An 18,171-nucleotide genomic window follows, 5' to 3' on the forward strand; every position below is an offset into this window, starting at 1 on the left:
TTATTGACGCATGCAGGGATCCCAGATGTTGGTTATGAGCAACAACTGCAGACCATTAAACCTGGGGATGATGTTGCAGAGTGAGTAAATCTTAGGGAAACAGTAAACTGTTAGCAAGGGAGCAGTGGAACAGGTGCGCGCACTTCCCTGCTGATCCCGCCAAGGGCTGCAGTATCCATCCCATTCACATCTGAGAGGCCTTTTCCACTGCACCTGGGTCTGAGCACGCATACAGCACATTATACAGTAAACTGGAGCAGGCAAAACGTGTAAAATAAATTATATCATAATTCTGCATTCTGCATTATAGTCTCCCAGTTCTTAAAGTTAACCTATCGTGTTCATACAGTGGAGGCAGCCGTTTTGGTGAGGTTGACTAATGCTCATGAGAATACAGTCTGCAGCAGAGCTATAGTCCCCCTCAACTCTCCTGCACCCCCTCTACTCCCCAGTGAAAAATACAGCCCTTTTCCTATAAGCTGGACATTGCTTTGCATAAAGATGCCCCCAATGCACCACAATTCCTGCAAAAAGCAGAGACACAACCAGAGAACGTCTCCACCCCTTTGTACTGAGAAACCCCCTGTTCCCCACTTACCTTGACGTGCCAGAAGGATGCTTCCCGGAGGAGGGTCTGTGCATATGCACATTGATGTGAGATCATAGAGACGTCTAGCCCAGAACGAGCCTCCACAGTGTCATATGGAGGTTCTAGTCAAGAGAGGAGGCATTGCCCTGCTGAATCATAATCCGCTCCCTTGGTCAGCAGTCGAGGACAAGAGGGGAATGGGTGTTAGTAATGCAGAAAAGCCTTAAGGAAGGGAGTCCAGGGCCCCTTGTTCTTCTTGAGCCCCGTCAAAACTGCAACTGTTGTGACCAAAAGTCAGGAGAACGTATGAATTCACCAGGAAGCAGTGGCATCAATGGGGCAATTCCACGCAGCCATTTTCTGGCCTTGAACCAATATTCATGAAAATATAGTCTATTAATTCACCAGTGGGTCAGAGGAAAACATTTATAGTGGCTCTTGCTTCTAAGAACAGATTTCAGTCATTTTTAGTTTAGGGGACATGATTATTATTATGTTTTATTTATAAAGCACTGACATTATAGGCAGTGCTGTATACTGAGGTGATCATAACAAAGGACGTACAATCACATGACACAAATTGTAAGCTCATTTGGGCAGAGCCAACTTTACTTTCTAAGAGGTTTGCAGAACACTTGCTACATATGGTAGCGAAATAACAAATTGTAGCTGCTGGTCTGGTCTGATCATTAGCCAAACTCCTGTTTTTAAAAGGTGTTGGGTCTTTTTGTGAGCCTGTCACAGATTCAGAGACAGATCCATTTTAAGTCTCCATTCCAAGGAAACAATTCCCACCAATTTAATTGCTGAATCAGTCGCTGAATCTCTTCCACCCGCCAAGTTTCGGTGGTCTAAATGGAATATTGGAATTGATGCTCACAACAGACAGGATTACCACTTCTAACACCAAAATGTTGGGAAAGCAGTGTAGTATAAACTGTGGTAGCTGCGTGGGCGTGTGAGAAAATGAATATGGCCGCTCGCTGGCGTGCCTGATTTGTTACACAAATGTCTTAGTCTGGAGTCCAAATTATGGGTTTTAATGCAGCGTGCCCCTTGTTAGTCAAATAAACTATTATATACATAGAATATAAAAGGTATTTAAAGTTTAAATAACCTCAAAAAAGTTTTTATTATTATTATTATTTTTTTTACAGAAGAACTATTTGATCTAGTAAATATTTTTAAACCAGCAACAAGAAATACCGCAAAACGAGCATCTGCTGAGGAACAAAAGCAACACACATACTGAAGGCACAATACAATTTCTGCCTCCGACTATTGCTGGCGATGAATATCATTGTAAAAAAATGTGCGCTATGCGCTTCTGGATGACCCTTGTCAAGTGAATGCAAAAATAACTTAGCCTTTATCTCTCTTCTTGGTCCAACCAGTACTTATTATCTTTGGTCTTCGAAGAATGTTGTGAGGTATTTATGTGTTTTCGGTGCCAGCCAATAGGGAGCCAGCTTCTACTCTTCCCCTTGCTGGTCGTAGTGGAATGGAATGCTGAATATCAGAGTGAGAGTACAGGTTGCCAATCAGCTTACACTATGCTGCACCAAAGGCCTATACCAGCTATGAAGAAAACCGTGAAAACCACAGACTGCCCACTACGCACTAGCATAGAAATAGGTATATTCCTGACTAAACATAAGTTCAAAAGAACGTTCATATCGAAACTAAATTAAGTAAAATTTGTAACTAGCATCCAACTAGACTCTGGTGAGCCACAGATTACTTAACCGAAAGGCATGCTGGGACTTCCAGTTCCACAGAAACTGCAAGTCCTAGTGCTGCTAGATAGCTTCGGATATGTAAGGGCTGCTAAGCACTTTCACCACAAACCTCGCTCATTCGGACAAATCGGCCAACTTTCATCCTTTGTGGGATTTTAGTAACTTAAACACAAGCTCTCTATTTGCAGTTGTGATCACGGCCTGATAATGAAGAGGATTTTTTCACCAAAAGATACTAATTGGTAAACAACAGATACAGGAGTATTATGAATCACAATGTGATGCTCGCGGGTAGTTTTGTCTCTCCAGCTTTCAGCAACGTATTAACCACTGCAAACCACACACACACTTCAAAAAATGTAAAGTCTTATGAGCAGGGCCCTCTATCCTAGGGTGTCCTCAAGTAATTATGTCATTTTGCAGGTCGTAATTATGTAAATTTGTTGTTTGCATTTATATAATTTTGTCACTTTTATACTTCTGTTATTTTGTTATATGTTCTAGCCTCCTATGTATGGTTCTGTGGATCCCTTTTGGCACCTTATAATAAAAAGATTACAATAATCAAAATAACAATTCCAATTAAACAAAAAATAGCCAAGTGAAAATACTGAGCGATGTAAAAGGCTATACTCACGCTCTGTGGAAGACGACGTGCCACCTCATACTGCAGTCTGATTCGCTGTGGCATCATGACATCATCCTGCAGATAGAAAACAAGACAAGTCAAGAGATTTAATTGGGTGGTGGCATTCTAAAGCTGCACCTGGTTGTAATTATACAATTCATGCTTAAAAAAAATGTTGACATTTTTTTGAAAGTGTCCCCAATATCAGCCAGCACCAGATCTCTTGGCAGTCCATTCTATAGCCATGGCTCTCACTATACGGAACTCTGTGCTGCAGATGGAACCTACTTTCCTCTAGTTTGGAAGGGTGACCAGGTGTATGAAAGGTTTATCATGGAGATGGTATTACAAATTGATACATACTAATATGGTAACTATATCACCATGTCTATATTTTCTTTTTATTATTTCTTTTTACTAATCACACTTCAACAATCCCTTATTTTTAAGCTTCCCTATGCACCAAAAGTATTCAAGATTAGGTTATAAGAGGTCAGAATCCAATTAAAAGGATCCCCTATGAACAACTTTACCTTAAATATCATCAGTTCTGATAAGATCCCAAAACGTTGGCATATAACGTGCTGTGGTAGTAAAAGTGATTTTATCTCGCCACTTCTGTATACTAGATGTAGGGGTTTGTTATTCCAATAAAATCAAGCAATACCGTTTGAACGAAAACTGATTTATTAGCACAAACAAGTTCTGTAAAAGAAGTAAATGTTGAGGATAGTGTCCCTGGCACGTAGATAAGGCTGGTGAAATGCAGAAGTGACAGATATTATTTGAGGAAGTCGTTGATTGAGATAGATAATCGTGTCACTAAGCCATGTTTTGCACTGACTTTGCAGTGACCTTCAGCAGGTTTATTGAGGGTTAGTTAACTTATATGCTGGGGTTAAGCTGGGTACACACTACAGAAAATTTCTCTCTTTAACGATTTTACAAAGGACAGGAAAATTTTAAAAAAAAAGACCCGATCAGCATGCCGACTCACACTATACACGTTCTACCTTCAGATCTGCGCTGTTCATCTGTCATAACCATCTGCTAAAAAGATGGTGACTCTGCACACTCCATAGAGATCTATGGGCACTGCCGGTCCTGAGCGCATACACACTGCAGGACTGGAACGACATTGTTCCATCGTTGAACGAGATTTTTAGTCCGGTTTAAAAATCCAATGAAGCGATACGATGAGCTTTGGAACAATAATGGTTCATCGTTGCAGTGTACACATTAATGTGAACGTTTGTTTAGCGTTTGATTGTCCCGATAATCGGCTGAAAACACTGTAGTGTGTTCCCAGGTCTCTGATCCCCAACAACAAACATTACATCTGCTGGTCTTCATAACCTGGCAAATCTAGAGCGATTGTCCCAATATTGCAATGTAAATCATATTATTTAGAAGGCGAGAGATATCGTCCTGCATGTGCAGCAACAGGCTCCAGTGTAAGCTGGGAGTGATCCGGCCACGCAGACTGAATGCATAAAGCAATCAAAGAAAGTCTCTGGCGCTAATATTAAAAATACCTCTAATAAACCTAAAAGCCTCGGTATCAAATGTAGCAACTCAAAAAGGAGGTAGTGCCAAACCTCCATACAAATATAACAGAAAAAGAGAAAAAGAGTTGCGCAGGATCACCGAATATAATATTTAATGTAATTGTTATAGATATATTTATAGCAAAACAATAGCAAAACATATGCATGTAGAAAATGGGTATACAGAATATATTCACAATGACAAGAATGTAAGAATACCAAAAAAATGGCACAATATATAAAGTGACCAGATGGATACAGCTTCATATAAATGGTTTAAAATATAAGCCAATAAGACCTCACATGAATCCTATTTGAAGAATATATATGCACTTGAGCCTCAATAAATGAAAAATGTCCTGCTCATAGATATAGACGTCAAAAATGTCCAGACCAATTGGCATTGAAAAAATGGGGATATCCCTTAGAGCAGGCCTGTCCAACCTGCGGCCCTCCAGGTGTTGTGAAACTTCAAGCCCCAGCATGCTTTGCCAGTAGACAACCAGTTGATAGCTTGAAGGGCATGCTGGGACTTGTAGTTTCACAACATCTGGGGGGCCGCAGGTTGGACAGGCCTGCCTTAGAGTTTCTGAGCCACCATAAGTAAATAGAAATGTTCTTTGATAGTATTTCCCAGGGGATTTAATGAAATCCTTTATATTGATGAGATAGATTGGGCTTCTTTACCGCAATCGTGGCTGATAGATATCGTATAAAATGATGTATGATATAGCAGGGGTCATTAATGAAATATAGACCCTATTGGAAGATCTTCTTAGGGGTCCCTGAGGACTGTGTTTGGGAAACACTGGAAGACATGTTTAGCTATATACAGCATAAAGGCTTTCAGTTTTTTTGTCAATGCTTCTTATTTGTATGTTCTCACTAGTAGAGTAACTATCTGCTTCTGTATTACAGCAATGTATTGTTTTATTATTTTGTGCCTTACAGGTCCTCTCTATTGAGTAGAACAATGGTTCTCACATGTCCGCTAGACGTTCTGTTGAAACCTTATTGTTTAATGTATCCAAACAGACAAGCTACAATTTTTCATGATCATTTGGCCACTAGGGGACATTGTACAATTGGGACCTGATTCATTAAGGAGAGTAAGGCAAAAAAAAGGAGTAAGTTTTCTCCTGGGCAAACCATGTGACAATGCAAGCGGAGTAGAGGAGTCTATTATTTTGCACATAAGTTAAATACTGCCTGTTTTTTCATGTAGCACACAAATCCTTAATAGCTTTATTCTTACACTAAAATTTAAAGTTGATCTAGGACATGCCCTACCCCAACTATAAATCTGTCCCCACATTTTAAATTTACCTTCCCCTTCAATGCAACATGGTTTTGCAAAGGTGCAAAGTTACTCTTTTTTTTTTGCTTTACTTTCCCTAATGAATCAAGCCCAAAGAGTTTAAACAGATCTTATACTACCTTAGCTAAGGCTAATATATGGAGAAACAAGGCACAAAGTGCATGAAACAAAAATTGCCCACATTGTGTTCTGAAAATGTACATAAAAAAAAAAAAATTGCCTTATTTTTCAGTTTTAGAGAGTTAGGACTGTCCCACACACCAGCCAAGATGGTTTGTGAATTTGAGTTCTCCCATTGCTGAAATCATGCTAAATTCAAGTTTGTTATACACATACTTTACACACATAACACCCGTTGTCCATTCCCTTCACCGGCCGCCTGTAAATCTGTTTCAAAATTGGCTTATGACATTCGAAGCCCTCCGTAACCAGGGTCCATGAAGCAGCTTCTGATTCCTAATACGCCCAATAGTTTCCCTCTATCAGGACATGAAGGACTACTAACGGTACCTATACTTCATTTGGGGCCCGAGCTTTTAGCTTTGTGGCTCCTACTCTTGAAACTCGGTGCCTCACACAGTCCAAGAAGCGCATTCTCTAGAACCCTCCAAAAGACTCAACACTTACCTGTTGACTCACGCGTTTCACTATTGCCCCCCTACTTTCATGATACCCAATGCTTAGATCTCTTTTCTGTTCAACCTTTATATGTTTTTGGGTTTTTTGTATGTAGAATGTGTTTTTTTTCTGTAAATGAAAAGTGCTTTGTGTTCTTTTGAGAGAAAAGCGCTATATAAAAATATCATTATGACAAATTTAAGAGACAATAAAAACTCTTATGCAACAAAACCACTAACATCACTACAGCACAAAGTGTCCCAATGATGGAGTTAGAATGTACCCTGGCACTATTGTCATACAAAAAGAGGAAGAAACAAACAGAGTGTCTTTTAATGTGTGTCCATGGCAAATAACAAAGTTTCACAAGTGTTAAAACTTCCATAAAACTACTCAGCAGAAAAATAATAATAGCAGCGCTTCAACTTTTCGGAGGACGAGGCGGCAGGAGGATGGAGCCAGCTGTCGGCGGAAACTCAGGCACTGGCAGAGTGCAGATGTCATTGCTGAGGGGTGCGGGAAACACCAGTGACATCACAAACCACAAGAGCAAAGGTTAAGTGATTTGTCAGCGCTGCTTTAAACCATCCGGATGAAATTACATCTTCAGATTATGCATTTCTAGCGTCCGCTTTGTTAGAAAATGTTGCACATCCTGGATAGTTAAAAAGAGGCAGCCAGGCCGGTCCTGGTATAAGTGCAGGATACCGTTAACCATCCATGGTCCACACTGAACGCTGGCTGAATAAAGAGCAAGCGAACGCTCTGTAATCAGCCTCGTAGGCTCGGGAAGGCTCCGTACAGTGTTAGAAGAGAGGAAGCCTGGTGCTCATAGAACCTGACACTAAAAAAATTCCACGTCTTATATTGGTGCAGCTGATGGAGATGTAAACCAAGTACCGCTATTTAATCATCACATACAACTTCAAACAAAGAAACAAGGCTCAGCACACAATAAAATTACAGCCTATCTACTTCAGCATCCATTTACTTTTTCTTTAAGTTATAGGCAGGCCGGGCCAAGCTGTGGCTCTCCATGTGTCATGCTGAAACTACAAGTCCCAGCATACCCTGCCAGCTATTGGCTGGCTATCTACAGGCAAAGCATTCTGGGGCTTGTTGTTTTACAAACACCTGGACAGACGCAGAATGGCCAGGTCTGCTCTAAGGCGTGCACATCAGTCCCTGTCCCATTGGAGCTTACATTCTAAATTTCCTAACATACACAGACATACAGACTAGGGTCAGTTTGATAGCAGCCAATTAACCTATTAGTATGTTTTTTGGAGTGTGGGAGGAAACCGGAGCACCCAGAGGAAACCAACACAAACACGGGGAGAACATACAAACTCCACACAGATAAGGCCATGGTCGGGAATTAAACTCAAGACCCCAGTACTGTAATGCAGAAGTGCTAACCACTGAGCCACCGTGCTGTCCCACATACATACATACATACATACATACACACATTGCTGTGAATAATATCTATATAAAGGAGCAAGTTCTGATGTCATCACTTCACTGATCACTAGGAAAACGTGTGTTGTGAATGAAGTACTGTCTGAAAACGTGTTACAGTTATTAGATGTCAACTTGGATGTCTGATACCTTAGCGTAAGTACGTAACTAGTGGCCTTTGCCTAAAAAACTGTTTAGTGACTCCTAATATTCTGATTGATTAAAGTAGCTCATACATATCATTTACCTCTTCAAAAATGTAAAGCAAATTAAAAAATAAGAGAGTTTGATAACTTCATGATCTCAGTTACCCTGAGCCCGTCTAAAATGGCCAAATCAACTGGTCAACAGCACGGGGGGGGGGGGGGGGGGGCTGAACCTAACCCTTGACCAAAAACAAACTGTGTGACTGTAAAGTGCTCACAACATTTTCCTCACCACACCTACAGAAAAACAAATCACTGGAGGTGGAGAGTTTGGAAGACCAGCTCCCCTCGGGGAAATAACAGCAGGCTGTCCAGTACAGAGCTGGTGAGTCAGACCTCTGGCCTGTAAGCTGTGGGATGGTGGGACCATGACAGGAAAAGTATAGAGCCGCCAAGCCCCAGATTAGTTCTCTGGATCAAATCTGCAGATGTCTGAAAATATCTGAGTCATATAATGGATTCTCCATGGAAATAAAAGAATACTCAGGAAGGATGAGAAAACAAAATGTTTTACAACTGCTATCTATCTCCTTTTCAACGCTGGCACACTACAATGCCACGAAAGTAACCATAAATGGCCATTTGTACAGTGCCATTAATCTCTCGCATGCATCATCACAACCAACAAAGATAAAGTCATCGAACACTTAATATATAGGTTATGGGGCACTAATATGGGAAAACGGATATAAGAAAAAAATAACGTCCCAACTTTTAAATATACTACTGTGTTATAATTAGTGATAATATAGACACCTACTGTTTTACACCACAACAGTTACAAGACATGGAGAATGAGGAAGAAGAAAAGCAATAGAGATTCCAACTGCAGCTCTCTAAGTGCCATACACCCAGTCCTCAAGGGCTGGCAACAGTTCATGTTTTCAGGATTCCTTTAATCAAGCATAGGTGAGTTGATCTATTTCCCTGAGTCAGAAATTATCCCACCTCTTTCTACAGACAGAAATCCTGAAATCATGACCCGTTGGGGTTTGAGGTTTGAAGATTGTCATGTCCAGAAAGTAGTAATCAACCCACTTTAACTATATTAATACAAGCATGCACAGTTTTAATATAGTTAATTTAAGACAAATAAACTAGTTAATATTGCACTAAGGATATTAATTACTAAATTGGTGGTGTAAACCATGGACAATGGTTGTTAAGAGGAGAGGATTTTAATTCATATCACCCAACTAGAATAAAAATGACTTACAAACATTGGGGCTCAGTTACGTGCAAAATGCATAAGCACACATCCATATCTAGATGCCTGCACATTGTTGACTTGTGTCCACTTACGTCCCGGAGGGGCGAAACAGCCGTGGGAAGTGTAGGTGGAGTGCAGTAAGGGGTGCAGCCACGTAACTGACATATTTAGATGTGGAGCACTATCTAGCCACTTCTGATTGGTTGATTGTGTATTGACCCCTCCAGCTGGCCCCTATCATTAGGAGTCACATTTTCAAACATGAACCATGATAGTAAAATAGATTGTCGAGTGCTAACCTAACATTCTATAGAAAAGCTACTAATAATATTCACACATATAAAAAGTAAAAGTGTTGAAAGCTTATCAGAACTGAAGATATCCCTTCACGGGGAGGAAGATTTCTTCCCTATGCACAGCAGACTACCCAACAGTAGTCCCATTAATGGACACTGTAGCCAGACTTTCTTAGCCTGAAAATAGCTGAAAGGGTGAATGATAGATTGCATACTTTTGCACAGCAATCCTTGGTGAATGTCTGGTAATTATTAAGATATTTATTATTCACATAATATTTGTACATTGGGCTCAGACAGATGGATCGGTGAAGAGCTACGCGGCACAGTCTACCAGTAACATAGAATTTGACGACAGATAAGAACCACTTGATCCACCTAGTCTGCCCAATGCATCTACAACTTAAGCACGCACTAGAGGCAATCATTGTGTTGGCTATAACAACACAGATGAGAATGCACCCTCATTCACTATGAACTAATAACATCATCGGGAACGCAGACTACCAATCCCATGTGGCTCGGTGAGGTCATAAATTCTTAGTGTACTGGTGCATTCACATGAATATTGGTTTTGCCCTGAAAACAGCATGTACTTGTTAGGAACCCCTCCAGCCGGTACAACAAAACCCGGAGTCTGCTCCGAACCCCTAGTGGTGGGGACAGACTTGGCCGCAGACTAACAGAGGGTCGTGAAATGTGCACCGGCTGGGGAGAACCCGGGAAAGTGGAGAGAAGTCCAGGCAAGGGTCGAGGGCCGGCAGCAGACAGTGAATCCAATAAACAGGCCGAGGTCAGAGGTCACAGGCACAGTAGCAAGGTCCAAGATACAGGCAAGAAGGGTCAGGGTCACGAGCAAACAGGCAGGGTCCAAATCCAAGCAAGGGGTCATATACGAGAGAACAGAGGTTAAACACCAACAGGGCTCAGAAGCAGGCAGCAGTACTGTGAACGGAACGCTATAACCGGCAGTGAGGCTTCAGACCTCACTGCCCTAAATACCAGTGTCAGCCAATCAGAGCCTAGCTCTGAAGTCACCTACAGCCACTGCTGATTAATAATGCTAAACTTAATTAGCCCACAGGCTTGTGTATACTTCTGCGCACGCGCCCGGCTGTCCCCAGCCGCCGGGACGCGGCACTACTACAGCTGGCGTCTGACGTTGCCGGGACGCCAGAGGGCACCAGAAGCGAGCCGCGGCAGCTGTGAGTACCGCCACGGCTCGTAACAGTACTGGGCGTAGATGACTGGTGCATTTTGCCCAAATATAAACCCACGACACCATCAATTGTATGTTCTGGCTATTACTAATGACTTATCCTATCACCTATCATGTGGGCAGCACAGTGGCTTAGTGGTTAGCACTTCGGCCTCACAGCACTGGGGTCATGAGTACAATTCCCAACCATGGCCTTATCTGTGTGGAGTTTGTATGTTCTCCCCGTGTTTGGGTGGGTTTCCTCCGGGTGCTCCGGTTTTCTCCCACACTCCAAAAACATACTGGTAGGTTAATTGGCTGCTATTAAATTGCCCTTAGTCTCTTTTGGCCTGGATGTCTATAGCTTAGGAGATATATATTGTAAACTCCATTGGGGCAGGGACTGTTGTGAGCGAGTTCTCTGTACAGTGATGCGGAATTAGTGGCGCTATATAAATAGATGACGATGATGACGATGACGATGACGATGATGATCACTACCATCTATTGCTGCTCCTCTACAGCAAGAAAGAAATGAAGTGTGTTTAGGACTGAACTTCTACCCCCCAAAAACCGCTGCCTCTGCTACCTACATTTATATGATTAGTCATATGGCTGTGCACATGAAGTCATACCTTATCACGTGTGTATGAAATCAACACAGTATCAGAAACCAAGATGAGGCTATGGGGCATATTTAATAAAGCACGATAGTGCTTTTAACGGGTCATTAAGGTCCCACAGTGTCCTCCGCAAATTTATTAAGGGGGCATCGCAGCAGATATCATGGATATCTGCTGCTTTGCATTCCTCTTCGTTTTTGGGAGCAGTCACCATTCAACAGAATGGTGACTGCTCCTGGCCGCAATCTAACAAGTCCCGAAAAAACATTTTTTTCGGGAACTTGTCATGTTAATGTACGCCAGCTGGCGTACATCATCCGAATTGAGGAAATCTAATGCTGTCAGCTCTGCTCCGGAGAGCAGAGCTGGGCAGCGCATGTGTGGAGGGATCACATGATCCCTCCCTGTCACTCAGCGCTCTCTCTCTGCAACGACAGAGAGGGGATCTGTGTGCGCATGTCCAGTTCTTGGAACTGGACATGCGCAATTGAAAAGTGAATAGAAGACCCGGAGACAGCGCTTCCGAAGAGGGGGGTAAGTATGATTTTTTTTATCACTGAAACAGCAGTTTTTCGGAACTGCTGTTTCTGTGCAGGACTGTACATAAATGTGAGAAGTAGTTCAATCCTTATCATTGCGATAAGGATTGAAAACTACTTTTCACTTTATGTGAATATTGATAAATGTGCCCCTATATCTGGGATCGTATTTTCCTGCACATGGATTTCACGCCAAATTCTTTAGCTGAACTAGTGAACTGTGATACACTGTTGTCTATCCATGAAAGCTCTCGCATGAACAGACGGTGGGATATGACGCAAGCACAGGTCCGGGTAGGATGAGAACGGTTCCCCAGTGACCTTGCTATGCAAAAGGTGTCTGTGCAGCTGTACAGAGGGACGGGCAGGAGATCATTAGGCAGCCCAACCAATTAGTGTTTTTTTCCCAAGGCTGCAGATAAGGTGAATGAGACTCCCAACAACTGCTGCTTCTCGTCCATGGCAGGGCCTGGATCACAGTGTAACAAGTCCGCTTCTAATGAGTAACGTGGGATACAAGAGCTCAAGGCTAAGACTGTGAACTCCATGCACATCTCGTCAAACCAGTCCAACTATTGTTACATTATCGCCGCTCCAAGACTAAACAGTCTGACAATTAGTGGCTTTTTGTTATTGCGCGGGAAAGAGATGGCCAGAGGTATAATAACATAAAACAACAATCGTATGTTTAAGTACAAAAGACAAATAGGGTTCAAGTCAGTCAGTGTATCCTGCTGGAATTCGATTAGTCCTGAAATGTGGAGAAGTTTTTTTTCTTCTTGTTAGCACAAAACTAATAATAGCAAGATTTGTCTTCTTTGCTTCAAGTTATAAAGTTCACACATGTAAGCACTTCGTTTTCTATGGTGAGAAGAAAAATAGGTTATTGATTTAAAAGGACAACTCCAGAATCCACCAACTTTTTTCCTAAAACAAATAGAATCCCTATCGCCCATCTCCTGTCACTTCATAACATCCAGCAGCTGTTGCTCACGGAGTCACAGCTTTGTGGACAGGACGCAGTAGGAGGCGTCTTGTCCAATCAGCTACAGCCGATAATGGTCTACAGGGGCAGTGTTACTCTCAGTTCTGACTGATTCATACATGTGTCCATCCTATGGGCAGCATGGTGGCTTAGTGGTTAGCACCTCTGCCTCACAGCAATGGGGTCATGAGTTTGATTCCCGACCATGGCCTTAGCTGTGCAGGGTTTGTATGTTCTTCCCGTGTTTGCGTGGGTTTCCTCCGGGTGCTCCGGTTTCCTCCCACAATCCAAAAACATACTGGTAGATTAATTGGCTGCTATCAAATTGACGTGTGTGTGTGTGTGAGAAATTAGACTGTAAGCACCAATGGGGCAGGGACTGATGTGAGTTGTGAGTGAATTCTCTGTACAGCGCTGCAGAATTAGTGGCACTATATAAATAAATGATGATGATGATCCTTTGGAACACTGATCAGGCTGTTCCCCACCAGCAATCAGACCACGTGAACCAGGTAATTATCATGCTCAGCTATGCATATCAACATCTGTATGAACACTAATGACATGTCAAATAGAAAACCAATACACACCAAAAAGATGGACCCTTTTCTGAGCATCATAAACGTGATCCAGTCTTTCTAAAAGTACATGGTACAGAGTTTATTAAAATGAAACCAATGGGAGATCATCACTTAAGAGAAACCTATTGGATATATAGCCTGAATACAATCAGTTTTAGTGATTGCTATGATCTTAATGACTTGATGGAATATTATTTTTATATTGTATTTTATTTGTTCACATATTTTTTATATGTATGTATAGGTTTACTTCTATTTTTATGCATATTCTTACTTGCTTATCTTGTAAATGAAGTTTTGCGGGCACTTGATCTATTGGAATCTCTACGCCCCCATTATACTGTGTGTGTCGTGGTAACTCCTGGTAAATCGTTTGTAGCATTCATCCCTGCAGGTTGCTGCAACTATTAGAAGCCATAATGAATGGTTCCTGCTTACAGGGGACTTTTTAGATTTACAAACATTGACTTACTTTTATACATTTTCTAGGCTAGCGCTGATCTTTTATCCACTGCATTGTTTTCTAATGCCCTATATTTTGTCTGTTTCAGTTTATATTTTTTCAGCTATGTCACTATGTCCTTTTATCGGTCAGCCCCAATGACTCGGTTTGTCTTGTATTTCTTAAATCTCCTCCACCTCTCCTAATATCTGTAACTACAAGGCGCCATGTTGTCATGGCTTTACAGTAATGCCTTCTACTTGGCTGAAACTCCACGAAGAGCCATATGACATGACCACACCTCCTCTGGTGGCACACTGCCCCTTCATAGAGGCGCACACATCTATCCCCGCGGGGGCTTTATTGAGACGTATGGTCTAGTGGAGTTTGAGTTTTTCTTTTCCTCTAGTAAATTTTATGTATTTTACAAGTTACTTTTATTACAGAAGTATTTTTTTGTTGCTTTTCTGATGGGTGGGGGTGGTATTATTTTTGACTATGTAAAGCATGGGAAGTAACCAGGATCTGGGCAACCCCAGAACACACATCTTGCTTGTGCACAGGTAGTTCCGTAAGAAGCTGCTTAAGCTGACACACCTATGTACAAGCAGGATATCCATGAACTCAGAGGTTCCTGGGTATTTACAAAGCAATGGCAATACTGAGCAACTAAGCATTACAAAGCGACCTTTATACCCTATAGTAAATATACACACTGTGTTTGTATGGAGCAGAGCAAACAAGACGACAGGTTTTAATGAAACTTCCGTGGGGCACATGACCATGCAATTTAAGGATCTCTCAGGAGCCAAAGAATATATCAGGATCAGAGAAGGGGGAAGAGAGGCTGCAGCAGGTTAACCTGGAGCAAAGACAAAGCATTGTTCTCCCACTGTTTGATGTTACAGTTTGTAATATTCAATAATAAAAAATGCCAGCGAGTACAAATACAGCACAATAGTTGTGTGTTTCAGGCCAACGTGTAAATGATCACAAAGCTGCAGCCTCGGCCTGGGAAGTTTCTCCTCAAAGTTGGGAGTCTCAGATATAACAGAGGTCTTTATATGTTCCTATGCGTTCTGCCACATACATCTGCCTTTGGCAGAAAAGGCGCCTAACCCAATACATTGCATAGGATGCAAGGGTGGAAAAAAATGGTTCTCTGCCGTTTGTCCTGGAGAGTGCTGGTAAACTAGACTGACTAGGCTCCCGAGTCAGGGCACAGAATGTGCTATGCTCCCTGGAGGTGTCCTCACCGGCTCAGGAGGGCATGTAAGAGGAGGCGGCCCAGGAGAGAGCATAGTGCATAAAGCAGCTCGATTCAGGAGCCTAGTTGGGCTACTCTACAAGGGCTGCCTCTCCCCGCCAAACAAGGCCACAGAAGAGCACCGTTTTTTCATCTATGTGCGGCCCACAAGACAGTATCCAATATGCACATAAAATCATAAAATAGGAATACGGAACCTGGCGAGAGGTTTCTCTGTAAAGCCCTTTGTATTAGAAATAAAAAAAAACACATTTTAAAATGTTATAGCAAGATGGCCAACCGGTCCAGAGACTAAGGGGCAGATTCAACTCAACACGAGGTGCCGAAGGACATGGCCACGACGCGCACACTGAGGCCTACTACGGGGTAAGGAATCTCCAATCATATTTATATGCACTTTTATTTGTATTAGGGGGCGCATGTGCAGCAGCCAGCAAGTTAATGCAGCATGTTGGGTTGCAAGGGCGCCGCAAACAGCCCTCCCCCCCCTATAGTCATATGTCTGCCCCATGTCCATCCCCCACTACCCATGTGCAAGCTAGGCCAGCGGGATCTTCCTCACCCTTCAGTAACCAGAACTGTGGATCTCCAACATCTGGGAGTGTCACCGTATTGAAAATCTCATTGTGCTTTCATACGGCTTCTGGTTATGAACTACATGCTGGTCTCATCATTGCCACGATAGCTCTTATAGATAAGCCACATGCTCAGAAGCATATATAGGTAAAAAAAATAAAATATAAACAAACGTGCACAAAAAGGGAAGGAGAACTGTATAACTGAACAGTCCAAAATAAAAATTTATATATAAACCAGTAAACAGTGTATGTGCAGTAATACTCAAGATTAGGCTTGCTCACACATACAAAAAAAATGAATTACCATTTCCTATGAGGAACTGGACTGAATAGGAGTTTACAATAAATGTTTAGCAATGCCAAGGTGGTAAAATATATACGGCTAAGTCCGGTCGGTTATCTGCCATCAAATGGTTTGTTACACTGCAGGTGTGTTTGTAAATCGATCCCAAAAAGCATATATATCGGATGCATAGGAACTGGCTAATTGCAAACACTCTTCCTGACAGACACGCGCTATGCTGAGAGATGGCAGAATGGAAAAGGTCTGTGTTTGGTTTTCAGTCCTAGCAGAGGTTGCCGTAAGCAGGGCCAGATGTGATGCAGACAGTGGGGGGTGGTGACCTCTTGTCTATCTGGTGTCCCAGACCTGCTCCCTCATCATGTTGTATGAACTAATGGAGGAAGGATGGAACACTGGCTTTTATTTAATGTTCTATACTGCTGACACGTGAAATTCTTTTGACTGTTATTTATTGTCCTATCAAACAGGAACATACTTCCAGATCTACAAAGTAGGTGCCTCAAGCATGGCTGACATCTGCAGCGTTTGCACTATTATATATTTCAAAATCATTGCGAAACTGGACATTTTTTGCCATCCACTTAGTGATATCAGATGGGTGGGTGGGTGTGAGGACCGTACGTCTTAGTGGGTTCCTCGAAATCACCTAGGCAGATTGTTTCAACCAATATGCGGTTTATACCGTAGATGGCAGAATAGAGATGCGGATATACAATCACCAGACAGATGCGATTCTTTGCAGGTACAACGCACACATGTGACAGAAGCGCGGTTCCTAGTACTAATCCAAGAACACACCAAAACAGTCAACAACACAGGATATATCCCTTTCAGTATTCCCACAGTGGTGGGTGGATTAAGGGTGGTCGTCAGATTGTGATCCATGGGAAAATGATAAGACTTAAACCTGAGTGTTGGGGACCGTTGGTTCCCTGTGGAGAAGGTGCCTAGGAGTCTAATCCAGGGACCTAGTATAACAATGGCCTAGTTGGCTAAACATGAAAAGTTTGATAGTATTAGATCTGCATATGCTAATTGTTTAACCCAGACTTCTAGTTCTCTCTCATCTCTGATTAAACACTCTACCTGGCAACATTTAAGAAAAACTTGTTTAACTTATAGAACAATTAACATAAATAGGCATCAAGGCAATGACAGTTCAGAGTACACAGAAAGAGGTGATGGATCGCAAGTGTCTTTATGCTGTTGGGTAAAAGGCTGACGGTCTTACAGGTACAATCAGGTGCCACCAAAACTATCATCCACGCACTCATCATCTCCCGCCTCGATTACTGCAACCTCCTCTTTACTGGCCTCCCCCACTCCCACCTTGCCCCCCTCCGCTCTATACTCAATGCAGCTGCAAGACTCATCTTCCTCTCACGCTGCTCCTCCTACGCCTCCCCTCTCTGTCTTTCTTTACACTGGGTCCAATTCCCCTACAGAATCCTTTTCAAACTCCTTACCACCACTTACAAGGCTCTCTCCCAGTCTACTGCCCCTTATATCTCTAACCTCCTCTCCATTCACACTCCTGCCCGCTCCCTGCGCTCGGCCAATGACCGCCGCCTCTGCTTCACTCTCATCACCACTTTCCACTCTAGAATGCAAGACTTCTCCCGTGCGGCCCCACTTCACTGGAACGACCTTCCTCGCTCCATCCGTCTCTCTCCTAATCTGTGCTCCTTCAAACGGGCACTCAAAACTCACCTGTTCCTCAAAGCCTACCAACCATCCACTTAACCCCCTCATCTTCTCCGCTCGTTCTCCCCTCTCTCCTCCCGGCCCCCTTTTTCTCCCCCAACTGGCTGCCCTTGTGCCTGTTTTGTTTACCCTCCCTTAGGATGGAAGCTCGTATAAGCAGGGCCTTCTTCCCTCGTCTCCATACCTGTTCTTCTGCTCCGACTTTACTGCATTAGCCTGCCTGGAGTTTCGGTATTTTTTTTTTTTATTGTTCTGTACTGTCTCACCCTGTATAGTCTACTGTTTGTTCTGTGTACGGTGCTGCGGAAATCTTGTGGTGCCTAACAACTAAACGATGA

The 18,171-nt window shown here is 42.6% G+C and overlaps 1 protein-coding gene across 8 annotated transcripts in view; it reads right to left on the minus strand.

Moving 5' to 3' along the window:
* Positions 1 to 18,171, minus strand: part of QTGAL (queuosine-tRNA galactosyltransferase) — a 349,188-nt gene that overhangs the window by 197,561 nt on the left and 133,456 nt on the right. For 7 of the 8 annotated variants that reach the window (XM_075178189.1, XM_075178186.1, XM_075178188.1 and 4 more), the window contains one exon: positions 2,966 to 3,031. The exons of the other annotated variant lie outside the window; for it this stretch is intronic. In XM_075178189.1, coding sequence (XP_075034290.1) covers positions 2,966 to 3,031 — 66 coding nt within the window. The remainder of the gene's footprint in view (positions 1 to 2,965; positions 3,032 to 18,171) is intronic. 8 annotated transcript variants of the gene reach the window in all.

Source organism: Mixophyes fleayi, chromosome 6 (assembly GCF_038048845.1).
Source record: "Mixophyes fleayi isolate aMixFle1 chromosome 6, aMixFle1.hap1, whole genome shotgun sequence".
Taxonomy (NCBI): Eukaryota; Metazoa; Chordata; class Amphibia; order Anura; family Limnodynastidae; genus Mixophyes; species Mixophyes fleayi.